The sequence below is a fragment of the Macadamia integrifolia genome, chromosome 11, assembly GCF_013358625.1.
Source record: "Macadamia integrifolia cultivar HAES 741 chromosome 11, SCU_Mint_v3, whole genome shotgun sequence".
Taxonomy (NCBI): Eukaryota; Viridiplantae; Streptophyta; class Magnoliopsida; order Proteales; family Proteaceae; genus Macadamia; species Macadamia integrifolia.
This window is the reverse complement of record NC_056567.1, coordinates 8528401-8542985: the sequence shown is the minus strand read 5'-3', so window position 1 is coordinate 8542985 and position 14585 is coordinate 8528401. Positions and strand designations below refer to the sequence as shown.

Genomic DNA, 14585 nt, shown 5'->3' with positions numbered 1-14585 from the left:
CAATTTCCCATGCAACCAAATTCACTTCATTTCCCTTCAATTTCCCAGCTCCATCATCACTCAAAGGAAGAGCTACCACATAATGAAGCCCAGCCTGGTAGTGGGATTCCTGTACTCTTACCTCCTCACTGTCGTCATTGTCATTGTCTTCATTTTCAACAGCATCTATTGCATCATTTTGCTTCTTAAGAACATCAAAGCTGGAGGCAAAGAGGTCGCTGCCACCACAACGATGGCCAACATAAGTAGAACAAGACTTCTCATCGCCACCATTGTCTCATCTATATCATAGATTCGATTAGCCAAAAAATCATTAAGACAATATAACTCCTATAAATTAATCTAATTCCTATCAGCCAAAAAATCATTAAGATAGTATAACTCCTATAAATTAGTCTAATTCCTCTCTTAGACTTTATAACTCCTATAAATTAATCTAATTCCTCTCTTACTTTTTATCTTTCTGAGAAAGAAGAGCAAGAGCAGGTAGAGAAATCTGCCAGAAAAAGCAGAGAAGTTTTTAGGGTATTGGTGTTTGAGCTTGCAGACCTATCACTTTACAAGACATTTTTACTTGTGCACCTAAATAGGGGAGGTTTGAGTGGGTGGGAAGCATTGTTTGCTATCGTTAGAAAATGTAGCGCAATGTCATACCGTAGTTGCCAATAGAGATTATGCGCTTGCAAATTAACATCCTCAAACTCATTACTTGAAGAACGAAATTCTCTCAACTATTTTAAATGTGAATAATTATGTTACATGATTCGTTCTTGACGAAAGAACAAAAAAAGAAATTCACCAACTCAAACATTTGATTTCATCTTTGAAGGGCCTTCATGAGCTTAAAATCCTTCTTTACTATTCACTTTCATCACTTCCATAGTCTTGACACAACGACTGGAGTACATTTCTTGTATCATTGACTTTTGGTTCCTCTTCTTGCTTCTTCAGGCCTTCCCCTTGATTTATAGCAGGTTGTGGCAAAGGCTTCTTCACAACAGAAATTCTGACTAGAGGAGTTTTGAAGACGAATTTATCCTTCTTAGCGGCCTCGGAATCACCAACAGTTTCTATTAACAAGGGTAAAAACACAGTGAATTAATTACTATACTAAAATAGATTTCTATGGAACTTCATGTGAATTGATTAAATTACCAGGCTCTCCAAGTAATAATAAATACTCCTGCCCAAATATCCTTTTCTTTTGGACAGTTTTTTGGACTCTTGAATGGCACTTGATATTTGTGCTCTTTACTGGTCTTTATCTTGGTTTTGATAGACTTGTACTTACAATGATATATGCATGAATGACACGTTCTTTACACCCCCAAAAAATTCAACATGTTCTATACATTATATAGTTATATTTTGTTCTCTTTTGGGTACTATTTAAAATTTTCTAAAATTGCAACTAGAAAGTCAATCCATTTACTATTGTCTTTTGCTCAATGTTAATGAAACCATTTATGTCACTATATCAACGAAGAAGAAGAGACTGTTGAGGATCGAAGATCAACACCTTCCTCTATGAAGTGTGAACTCATACTGTGAATCCTAACTATGATTCGAATACCTGATTTTTTTTTTCAAGACTAGTGAGTACATTGAAGGTCCAATGAAGTGTCTATACAGTAGCGAAGGATGAAATCTTGATTACAGACCAGCTGATCACACAAGGGCAACTCCTGCCTAAGATATGATGGTTTAAGTATCAAGATCAGACTGGCCATCTCCAATCCACTCCATTAGATTACCTGACTTTTCCTTTCAAATAGGGCTAAATTTTGGTTAGATCCGGCGAGTCAGATCTGAATTAGTGGGCCTATTCCTGCTACTGATCTTGAGTTTTAAAACCCTTAATGAGTTAATGTATCCATATTCTTCCTAGCAGTAGAAGAATCCATGAACCACATGGTCTAACATTCATTCTTTGCTCTTGGGAGAATTGAATATCTGCTAGTCCAATTCTGGCTCTTAGGCAAGGCTTTTGGCTTGCTGCAAGGGCATGGAATTGATAGGTTGTTTCAACGAACTGTTTTATGGAGCTCATGGAGTGAGAGGAACAACAAGGCTTTTGAAAACTCGAAATAATCATATTTTGTTATGGAAAAGGCATAGGGAGGATGCTTGGCGGACCTATGCATGAAATGATGTCTAGGAAGAAACTTCTTCTTCTATTCATAGAAACTAGAAAATTACTTCAGGTAAAGTGATCCTTTATGCATCCTTTTTGTATAAATTTGAGTCACCTTGTACAATAGAGTGGGGGTTTTCCTCCAATAAAACATTTTTACCATAACAATTTGATTGGAAATTAGCTACTACATGGTATAATTGATTAGGTTTTAGTCCACCAACACTAGGTTTCAGAAAACAAACAACAAACAAAATCACAGACTTATTAAAAAAACAAAACAAAACTTCCCAGAATTCAAGAGAAATTAAGTATCAACAAATCCACCACTTAGATGTGGCCACATAATCGAAGATACTATTCAATGGAGATAATAATATGTTAAAATTTATGGCCAACCAAGGCTGGACCACTAGTCATTGAAGAATGCACATTACAATGAAAACTCATCGGACCAAAGGCCCAATATATATAGAACCCAACCGAAGCTTTTTCAAGTAAAACAAGCCCATTTCTCTGGTTTATCTGCATCAATAATGCTCTAGTACACATGAGAATTTGCAAATTTGAGGTTTTCACACAGCATGGAATTACATAATAGTGACGATGTATGCAGTCTGAAACAGTTCTACAAAATTGTATTCTGAATTTTGAGATTTATTTAGCTCCTTATGTAATTTTCTTTAAATTATAAGAGGACGAGTCCTATGGTATGTCATTAGAATTAGTGATAGACTTGCCTTGCATTTAGATGGAATAATTTGTATGGATCTGAGGAAAGCTGTCTGGCTTTGGTACAAATTAAGTAGCTTGTTTTTGGAAAGGTTTTTTTTAATAAAGTTAGGATTAGAGGTCTTTCTTAATAAGTCAAGTCCAAGTGTGAGGACTCTAAAATTTCATAAGCTACCTCTAGGATTGTAATGCTCAAACACCCCCTGATCCAAGTATAAGCCTTATGTGAGCCATTTGTTGAGTTAAAAAAGTGACTGTAGGTAATCCTGTTTTGGTCTATATAAAAAAATTGACATAATATTGAATGGAAAGAAATGAATTATGGGTCTCTACGACTATAGGTGGTTTCTCACAATTAGGATAATGCTCAGTTGAGTTGAGCCATAAAACTCTTGGGACATCGTTTGGTGGTCAATCCTTTATAATACTTTATAATATTCATGGTGAAAAGTATATGCTTTCTCCAATTATTCTTTACTACTATACTTTTCTACATTCAAAATTTCTCTTCTATATTTTTTCTCTGATTCATTCCAGAATTCAGTTTCTCTTTTATTTCAATATTGTATATCACAGTGGTGACAGATTACAATAAGTAGACTTCACTTGCTGATCCTGGCTTGTGTTTTGGTCTAAAAACCTAATCTAACTTTTCCAATTAGTATTCATGTTCCTTTGATGTTGGCCCCCTATTATCCACAGGCAATCGTATTATAATGCATTATATACACCACATAGAATGAACATTCGACAAAATAAATGTCAATTCCAAAAATTTTCCATATGTTAGCTTTTTTTCCCAAGAAATGAATATGTATATTGATCCACTAAATTAACAGACTATAGATGCATAGTTCATTTTCAATGTATCTATAGTCTGTTGATTTATAGTTGCATAGTTCAATAGACTATAGATGCATAATTCCATAGTGTATGCTCTTTGTCAGTGGACGAGACAAAAGCTGTAGAATGACACTAAATTGGAGAGAGGGAGATCAACATTGTAGTCAATAGGTTTTAAACTAAGTAAATGTTGTATAACTCTATTCATACTACGATGGATAACAAAATTGTGAGAATAGATGAGAGAGGTATCGTAAAGTGATCATTTCAAATGGGGCGTGCCAGTTGCACGAGGCTCCTGCATGATCATTTCAAGTACCTAGAGCCAATCATAGATAATAATAATAAAAAAATAATATAGAGGATGATGTTTCACAGAGGATTAAAGTGAGATAGATGAAGTGAAGAGGTTCGTCTATGGTGTTGCGTGATCGACGGATTCCTTCAAGGTTTAAAGGGAAGTTCTATAAAACAGTCTTTAGACCAACTATAATGTAAAGGGTAGAATGTTGAGCAGTTAAGAAGTGTCATATCAATAAGCAGTGTAATAGAGATAAGGATGCTAAGATGGATGAGTGGCAAATCTAAAGAACAATCATATTATAACTCATTTGGGAGCTGCCTTATTCATGATAAGATCTAAGAAAGCCGATTGAGGTGGTATCACCATGTTCAATGAAGGCCTAAGGATGCATAAGAAGTGATTTAACTCAGATTGAAGGTGTCAAAAGAGTTAGAGACAAGCCAAAAAATGATCATATGTGAATTGATGAGGAAAGACATGCATAATTTAAGTCTTATCCCAGGTATGACAGCAAATAAAATCCATTTAGATTATTAAAATCCGTGTAGCTAACCTCATTTAGGTGAATTTTTGTTATTTTTATATTCTTTTATTTATTTATTTATTTTGTTATTATTATTTTATTTTATTTTATTTTTCTATGTTTGATCTGATTGATGTAGCCAACCCCATTTAGGATGAGCGTCAATTTTGCACCCTTCTTATGTCTGGGTGCAAGACCCACACGATCAGTTAGCATTCTTTTTCCCAATTTTCATTTTACTTTTCAAATCTAAAGGGTTTGTATGCTAAGTATGTGGAATGATTATATAACAAAATATGAAATGATTTGGAGTTAATGACATAACTATGTGGAATGAAATTTGACAACAAAATATGAAATAATTTGGAGTCAATGACATAACTAGAAGGGGTAATGATTGCAAAGATTTCTTTATTAGGTTTAAAATTCACTTTATTTCCCTTCAATTTCCTATGCAACCAAATTCACTTCGTTTCCCTTCAATTTGCCAGCTCCATAATCAATCAAAGGAAGAGCTACCACATAATGAAACCCAGCCTTGTAGTGGGATTCCCATACTCTTACCTCCTCACTGTCGTCATTGTCTTCATTTTCAACAATGTTTGTTGCATCATTTTGCTTCTTAAGAACATCAAAGTTAAAGGCAAAGAGGTCACTGCCACCACGACGATGGCCAACATAAGTAGAACAAGACTTCTCGTCATCACCATTGTCTCATCTTCATCACAGATCTGATCAATCGAAAAAATCATTAAGACAGTTTAACTCCTATAAATTAGTCTAATTCCTATCAGCCGAAAAATCATTGAGACACTATAACTCCTATAAATTAGTCTAATTCTTCTCTTACTCTTTTTATCTTTTTGAGAAAGAAGAGCCCGAGCAGTAGAGATATCTGCCAAAAAAAGTTGAGAAGTTTTAAGCGTATTGGTGTTTGAGCTTGCAGACCTGTCACTTTACAAGACATTTTTACATGTGCACCTGAATAGGGGAGGTTTGAATGGGTGGGCAGAATTGTTAGCCATCGCCAGGAAATGTTGCGTAATGCCATACCGCAGTTGCCACTAGAGATTATGTGCTTGCAAATTCACAGCCTCAGGCTCAATACTTAAAGAACGAAATTCTCTCAACTATCTTGAATGTGAATAATTATGTTACATGGTTCGTTCTTGACGAAAGAACAGAAAAAGAAATTCACCAACTCAACATTTGATTTCATCTTTGAAGGGCTTTCATGAGCATAAAATCCTTCTTTTGCTACTCACTTTCATCACTTCCATAGTCTTGACACAACGATTGGAGTACATTGCTTGTATCATTGACTTTTGGTTCCTTTTCTTGCTTCTTCAGGTCTTCCCCTTGATTGTTTACAGGAGGTTGTGGCAAAGGCTTCTTCACCACAGAAATTCTGACTATAGGAGTTTTTAAGACGAAGTTATCCTTCTTAGGGGCCTCGGAATCACCAACAGCTTCTATTAACAAGGGTAAAAACACAGTGAATTAATTACTATACTAAAATAGATCTCTATTGAACTTCATGTAAATTGATTAAATTACTAGGCTCTCCAAGTAATAATAAATAGTCTTGCCCAAATATCCTTTTGTTTTGGACAGTTTATTGGGCTCTTGAATGGCAAAGACAGTTTTTTGTGCTCTTTATTGGGCTGCCTAGACATTTAGGTATTCCTTGGTCTTTATCTTGGTTTTGATAGACTTGTACTTACAATGATATATGCATGAATGACACGTTATTTACACCCCCAAAAATTCAACATGTTCTATACATTATACAGTTATATTTTGTTCTCTTTTGGGTATTTTTTAAAAATTTCTAAAATTGCAATTAGAAAGTCAATCCATTTACTATTGTCTTTTGCTTAATGTTAATGAAACCATTTATGTCACTATGTCAACGAAGAAGAAGAGAATGTTGAGGATCGAAGATCAACACCTTCCTCTGTGAAGTGTGAACTCATACTGTGAATCCTAACTATGATTCGAATACCTGATTTTCGTTTCAAGGCTAGTGAGTACATTGAAGGTCCAATGAAGTGTCTAGATAGTAGCGAAGGATGAAATCCTGACTACAGACTAGCTGATCACACAAGGGCAACTCCTACTTAAGATATGATGGTTTTAAGTATCAAGATCAGACTGACCATCTCCAATCCACTCCATTAGATTACCTGATTTTTCCTTTCAAATAGGACTAAACTTTGGTTAGATCCGGCGAGTCAAATCTGAATTAGGTGAATCCAAACATGAATGAACTACATGGTCTAACATTCATTCTTTGCTCTTGGGAGAATTGAATATCTGCTAGTCTAATTCTAGCTCTTAAGCAAGGCTTTTGGCTTGCTGCAAGGATATGGAATTGATAGGTTCTTTCAACGAGATGTTTTATAGAGCTCATGGAGTGAGAGGAACAGCAGGGTATTTGAAAACTCTAAAGAATCATATTTTATTATGGAAAAGGCATGGGGAGGATGTTTGGCGGACCTATACATGAAATGATGTCCATGAAGAAACATCCTCTTCTATTCATAGAAATTAGAAAATTACTTTAGGTAAAGTGATCCTTTATGCATCCTTTTTGTATAAATTTGAGTGACCTTGTACAGTAGAGTGGCGGTTTTCCTCCAATAAAACATTTTTACCACAACAATTTGATTGGAAATCAGCTACAACATTGTATAATTGATTAGGTTTTAATCCACCAACACTAGGTTTCAGAAAACAAACAATAAACAGAATCACAGACTTATTAGAAAAACAAAACAAAACTTCCCAGAATTCAAGAGAAATTAAGTATCAACAAATCCACCACTTAGATGTGGCCACATGATCGAAGATACTATTCAATGGAAATAATAATATATTGAAATTTAGCGCCAACCACTGTTAGTTAAAACGCATTTTAAACGCGTTTAAAATGCAGTTACATTTTTTTGCCGTTTAAAATGCGTTTTCCCGTATGCTATTATACAATACGAAAAAAAAGGAAACGGCAAAAAAATCTGTTTTAAACGTATATCCGTTTTTTAAGGGTAAAATAGGAATTTTATTAAACAAGAAAAAATAAATAAATAAATAAAAACCTATTAGTAAAAGTGAAGAGTGAAGACAATATGATACTTGGTTTTTGGTTTTTAACTTCCATACTATCTATAGGAAAAAAAAATCTTATCTTCTTATAGCCCATTGGGTAAGGAAAAGCAAAAACTAGCAACATCTCATTTTCTTGTAGCCCATTGGGCTATTTTATCTTGAGACTCCCAGAGCTTTTGGAATATTAGATGCATATATACAGGTAATAATCTCTCAAATTGCATGAGTATACTACCCACTTTTTGGTTTCGTTCTTTTGAAAACTACACGTTTAATACTCGTACCGTTCGTTTTCCGTTTGTCATTCCCTATTTTTTTTACCGTACCGTTCATCGTTTTTATCTGTTTAAAATCCATACCGTGCTTTTCTGTTTTTTTTTTTTTTTTTTTCGTTCCCGTTTTAACTAACAATGGGGCCAACCAAGGCTGGGCCACTAGTTATTGAAGAATGCACATTACAATGAAAACTCATCGGACCAAATGCCCAATATGTATAGAACCCAACCCAAGCTTTTTCCAGTAAAACAAACCCATTTCTCTTGTTTATCTGCATCAATAATGCTCTAGTACACATGAGAATAATTTGGGGTTTTCACACAGCGTGGAATTACATAATAGTGATGATGTATGCAGTCTGGAACAGTTCTACAAAATTGTATTTTGAATTTTGGGATTTATTCAGTTCCTTACGTAATTTTTTTTTTTAATTATAAGAGGATGAGTCCTATGGTATGTCATTAGGATTAGTGATAGACTTGCCTTGCATAAGATGGAATAATTTGTATGGATCTGAGGAAAACTATTTGTTGCAAAGGCATGGGGATGATGCTTGGCGGACCTATACATGAAATGACGTCTAGGAAGAAACTTCCTCTTCTATTCATACAAACTAGAAAATTACTTCAGGTAAAGTGATCCTTTATGCATCATTTTTATATAAATTCGAGTGACCTTGTACAGTAGAGTGGCAGTTTTCCTCCAATAAAACATTTTTATCATAACAATTTGATTGGAAATCAGCTACTACATGGTATAATTGATTAGGTTTTAATCCACTAACACTAGGTTTCAAAAAACCACATAATGAAACCCAACCTTGTAGTGGGATTCCCATACTCTTACCTTCTCACTGTCTTCAATGTCATTGTCATTGTCTTCATTTTCAACAGCGTCTGTTGCATCATTTTGCTTCTTGAGAACATCAAAGTTGAAGGCAAAGAGGTCGTTGGCACCACGACGACAACCAACATAAGTAGAATAAGACTTTTTATCGCCACCATTGTCTCATCTCCATCACAGATCCGATCAGCCGAAAATTCATTAAGGCAATATAACTTTTATAAATTAGTATAATTCCTATCAGCCGAAAAATCATTAAGACAGTATAACTCCTATAAATTAGTCTAATTCCTCTCTTACTCTATATCTTTCTGAGAAAGAAAAGCTAGAACAGGTAGAGATATCTGCAAGAAAAAGCAAAGAAGTTTTCAGGGTATTGGTGTTTGAGCTTGCAGACCTGTCACTTTACAAGACATTTTTACTTGTGCACTTGAACAAGGGATGTTTGAGTGGTGGGCACATTGTTTGCCATCGCCAAGAAATGTTGTGCAATGCCTTACCGCAGTTGCCACCCCTGTTAGCATAAACGGGAACAGCAAAAAAAAGAAACAGACGATATGAGTTTTAAACAGTAAAATATTTTGAATGATACGGTCAAATAAACGGTCAAAAAACAGAGAATGGAAAAAAAAGAAAAACGAATGGTACGGGTTTTAAACGTGTAGATTTTAAACAAATGGAACAAAAAAAATAGTACTATACTCATATAAATTATAGAATTATTACATGAATACTTGCATCTAATGTTCAAAATAACTACAGTATCCAACACAAATGCATATATATATATATATATATATATCTCATGTCTCTTTATAAGTTTTATAATATATAATTGAATATCATCCACTACCAATTCTAAATCCATACATCACACATGTCCAAGTTTTGTTGAGCAATGTGACTTGGCTATGATGTTGTTCATTGTTGTCAACTTAGTCAACATACTTTTGGAGTAATGTATGTTCAGTTTGAGTTAGGAGTCATCACTTTAGAAACATTTTTTAGCAAATGCATCAATTTATATCTCAATTTCGGGATCTATACATTGATATTGAGTTGAAAGTGATATCTTGAGAAATATAGGCCAATGAGTTAGCTTCAAATCGACGAAAGAACCAAGTGGATCAAGTTCGAGAGAGAAAGATATGGTCAATTAATTACACATTATGTTCAACAAATTAAGTCTTAGAAAAGGCCAAAAAACGAAAACATGTTTAAATGCATTCTAAACGTGTTTAGAACGAAAATGCTTGCCGTTTATTGTTTTATAAGTATCTTTAAGAAACATACGGAAAAAAGTATTTTAAACGGTAAAATATGAGAACATGTTTAAAACAAAGTTTTAAACGGGTTTTTGCCAACAGTGGTTGCCATTAGAGATTATGCGCTTGCAAATTCACGGCCTCAAACTCATTACTTGAAGAACGAAATTCTCACAACTATCTTGACTGTGAATAATTATGTTACATGGTTCGTTCTTGACGAAAGAACAGAAAAAGAAATTCACTAACTCAACATTTGATTTCATCTTTGAAGGGCCTTCATGAGCATAAAATCCTTCTTTTGCTACTCACTTTCATCACTTCCATAGTCTTGACACAACGATTGGAGTACATTGCTTGTATCATTGACTTTTGGTTCCTCTTCTTGCTTCTTCAGGCCTTCCCCTGGATTCTTTACAGCAGGTTGTGGCAAAGGCTTCTTCACAACAGAAATTCTGACTAGAGGAGTTTTGAAGACGAATTTATCCTTCTTAGGGGCCTCGGAATCACCAACAGTTTCTGTTAACAAGGGCAAAAACATAGTGAATTAATTACTGTACTAAAATAGATCTCTATGGAACTTCATGCAAATTGATTAAATTACCAGGCTCTCCAAGTAATAATAAATAGTCTTGCCCAAATATCCTTTTCTTTTGGACAGTTTTTTGGACTCAGCCAATCTGTCGGTTTAGTATTAAAGCCATCAAAAGTCAATAGAAAAGAAAAATTAAACAATCTCAATAGTCAAACCAACCTTTAGTATTAAAGCTATCAAAAGTACAGCCTTTTCTCAGCCAATCTGTCGGATTCCCCACTTCTTCAGAAACTTTTCTCCTCTGCATCAAACAATCATGGTTCCCAATGAGGTAAATGCATTATCTCTCCCAGTATTGGAAGTTTGTGTTAAATATAGAAATCAATATTACAAAAACAAATATTCAAAAAGTAAAGAATTTTCATTTTAAATAATGAAAGATAAAATTAAGATTATTTGGATAAGATACCAAGTGAAAGTTTAACCAAAAATAAGAACAATAAGTGGCATTTCAACAGTTGATTTCGGTTTTGACCCTGGTCAACATTACACCGTTAACTTGAAAGGTTTACAAGGCTTCAGTCAAAATTTCAGCTAAAGGATCAAAATGTTTCAGTTTATAGGATTAAATTATGTATAGAATATGCTCTATAAGAGAAAGGATACGGTAGGACAGTAGGCTACTTACACTAGCAACCTATGGTCCGAAGCCAGCCTACCACTTTGGAGTTTTTTTTTCAATCTAATGATTCAAACATGCATAAACATACTTAAGTAGGCACAACAAGAACTTTCAAGGAAAAATTCCACATTTTGAGTTGACCTGCAGAATGGACCAAATTTCAAAGCCCATGTTGCATATTTCAACGTATATTTTGGTTACGACCAAGGTCAAAATCCTGGTCAAAGCTAAAGTTTGGAACCTTGCCTATGTATATGTCTACATATCAGTTCAGAGCAGCAGAGGACAAAAGATCAAATCTAAAATTGAATTATAGGTGAATTACATGTCAAAAAACTAGCTGAGAAAAGGAGAATTGAGATGCTAGCCTGAAACATAAATATCTTTTGGTAAGATTGCAAATTTCAGATGATATATATTTGTCTACTCCGAGGAAAATAAAATTTATGACAGAATTCCAATAAGACCTCACAACGACCAAAGATTATGTGAAGGCATTTTGATACTGTTGTCCCTAGGGTAAGAGAAGAACAAGGAAATGCGTACAGATCTGCAATGGAACATTAAAGACCATATATCTCAAAGTATACTAAACGCAAACGGTATTGATGCACCTCCTACCCATTGGCAAATAAAACAACATCAAATTGGAACCCAAGCTCAAGTAGTCCACTCCAAAAACAAGCACACAAGGCTCAATTTCAGGAATGAACTTAGTCGTGGGCAAGTTCAAATTTTCAGATTTTGTGCCCATTTCGACCTTTGAAGAAACCAAATATTTCAGTGAAGTTTCGGTATATTTCACTTAGTAACATTTCATTTTGATTTCTTGGAAAATCGAAATATTTCGGTAAATATGGCAAAAAATTCACCAAAATTTCTAACCATGACTTGTAATGGAAGTCGAAGGCGTTAAGGTGAGATTTTTAGTTGAAGAGTCAATTATTTAAAGATAGGTATTTCTGTAATTCTCTTTTCTTTTTAATTAGTTCAGCAATGTCTGGTTGTGTGATTGGTTTTTCAGTCTGAACAAGTTCTTTTATTTACAAGGGTATCCCATTTATCTATTAACAATTATAGTCCAACTGCATCATTAAAAGAGTCAAGTTAGTGTTTAATCAATAATAGGTTTTCTGAAAAAGCAGTATGGCATATTTTATGGTCGGAAAACTGTTTGTTTTTTAGAGTTATATCTGTCTACAACACGTGGTGACTGCTCTCTTTTCTCTTCAATTGACCCCCTTCTTCTGTTGTCCCTTCCTTCCTAGATGATTCCCCTTTTCCATATTCTGCCATCTATATTTCATTATTCACGTTCTTTCTCATTTCCTTTGGTTGCGTCTCTTATTAGAGAGAGAGAGATCTTAAAAGAAATAACTGCTTGTGAAGAAAATTTTGTCACCAGCAGCAACAGAAAACTACTGCCTTCAATTCATCTAAATGAAAGGTAGATAAGCACACACACAAATAAATTATGGGAAAAGGTTGGGTATGCCGCCGATATCAAGTATGCTAGCACCCATTGTGTCTATCTCTCTCTTCCCTTTTTTCTGAAATGACCCTCATATCCTTCTTGAATGATACTCCATCAAATGTTCCTATTGGTGCTATCCGCTAGCATACTTGATATCGGCGGCATACCTATACCTCTCCCATAAATTATCAGAGCCACGGTGGTGGTGGATTCGGTTTACTTCTTTGCAGATTTCTTTCCTTTTGTGTAATCATTTTATTTCTTAAGTTTTTCGACGCGGTATATGCCTTTGGACTCTTGGGAGGAGTGGCAGATGAGTGTAAGACCACGTTTATGCCCAAGTTATGTTGGAAATACCATCTTAAAACTTAGATCTAGGTGGTTACCCCTAGTTTAAGATATCTCAAATTATGAATCGTTTACCCCGCTCCATGTCGATGAGATCGGCAAGTGAGGCGAGCACAAGTTCTAATGTGCTCAATTATGATGAACAAACCACAAGAATAGACCGACGACTTCAAAACTGGGATACGCCAAAAATCTCAAGAAATGACATTTATGATCGAGACTGGTTCGGCCTCGAAACAGTCAAGACTGTAGAACAAACCATTAATTTCACCCCTCAAACACAAGAAACTCAACTTTTTAATTCAAACACCTTACAAGAATTATACAAAGATCACAAATATAATTATGTCCATATTAGATTAGTCCAAGTGGCCATCAAACTTCTTCACCGAGAAGGACTCAACACTTCCATGTTGTTAGCCCTTCGTGACCAAAGATTCCTTGAATTCAATGATTCCCTACTAGGAGCCATTGAAACTAGCATTTGTTATGGACCTGTCCATTTCAATGTCTACCCAAATATGTCCATAGCCCTTGAGGACCCAAATATTTTACATTCACTCAAACTAAATCTCAAAACCCACGGTTACAAACTGATGCATGGAACCATTCCTATTTCCATCATCCATCGCATAAAATACAAAGCCATGAAAACTGTCCAACCTCGTGCCAAACGGACATCTTCAAAAGGCCAAACCCTTTACCTTGAAACTGATTGTATTCAGGGTCAAGTTGTTTATCCAAAACTTTGTCGTTGGGAGGATATTACTTTCCCTGAAGAATGGCAGCTGCAAACGACTGCTATTTCCCCCCAAGTTTCTAACACTAGTATCCGTTCTATTTGTCAAGATTTAGATGGACTAGTTTTCATTCGACTTAACCGACAAACTCCCCCTCCTATTTACCAAAGTTCAAGAAGGTCATGCTCTGATGCATCGACTTCTTCAGACATAGGTAAATGGATTAATCAAAATAGGACTCCGACTCCTATCTCAAACCTTGCTGGTGTCCAGCACAACCAAAATATTGTCTATGGAACTTACGAAACCAATTCTACCGTTCCAAAGACAACCCCTTCTGAGGCCCCTGACCAGCGGTCTCCTACTCAATCTGAGGTTGAACCACCTCTTAGTGACCCAAAGAATCCCGGAGTTCATATGATTCAAATAGAAACAAATTATCAAATAGACAAACCTTTACTTCGAAATGATTTTGAATCACCCAAAAACAAACAAAAACGCGAGTGGTTCTTACAAACTTTCAATCTTGAACAAGCACACATTCGAACAAACTGGTACAATTTTATGACAAATCTCAAAACAAATGTTTTCTTCTTGGCATAATCAGGTATGTACCCAAACAACTTCTCACAAATCCTGGACCCTTTATGCTGGTCCAACAACAACTGCTATCCATCCCTTGGTGGAAAACATCAAACATAATTACAAAAATAATGAAATAACTGCTTCTCCATTTAAGGTTGCAGAAAAAGATGATCCAAATAGAAGACAAATTGAA

General features: G+C 35.0%; 1 protein-coding gene across 3 annotated transcripts in view; it reads right to left on the bottom strand.

Moving 5' to 3' along the window:
• Nucleotides 1-10183: 10183 nt before the first annotated feature.
• Nucleotides 10184-14585, bottom strand: part of LOC122093172 (splicing factor YJU2) — a 42678-nt gene continuing 38276 nt past the window's right edge. For all 3 annotated transcript variants that reach the window (XM_042663452.1, XM_042663451.1, XM_042663450.1), the window contains 2 exons: nt 10783-10864; nt 10184-10547 (listed from right to left, as the gene is read on the bottom strand). In XM_042663452.1, coding sequence (XP_042519386.1) covers nt 10333-10547; nt 10783-10864 — 297 coding nt within the window. In that variant the 3' untranslated portion in view covers nt 10184-10332. The remainder of the gene's footprint in view (nt 10548-10782; nt 10865-14585) is intronic.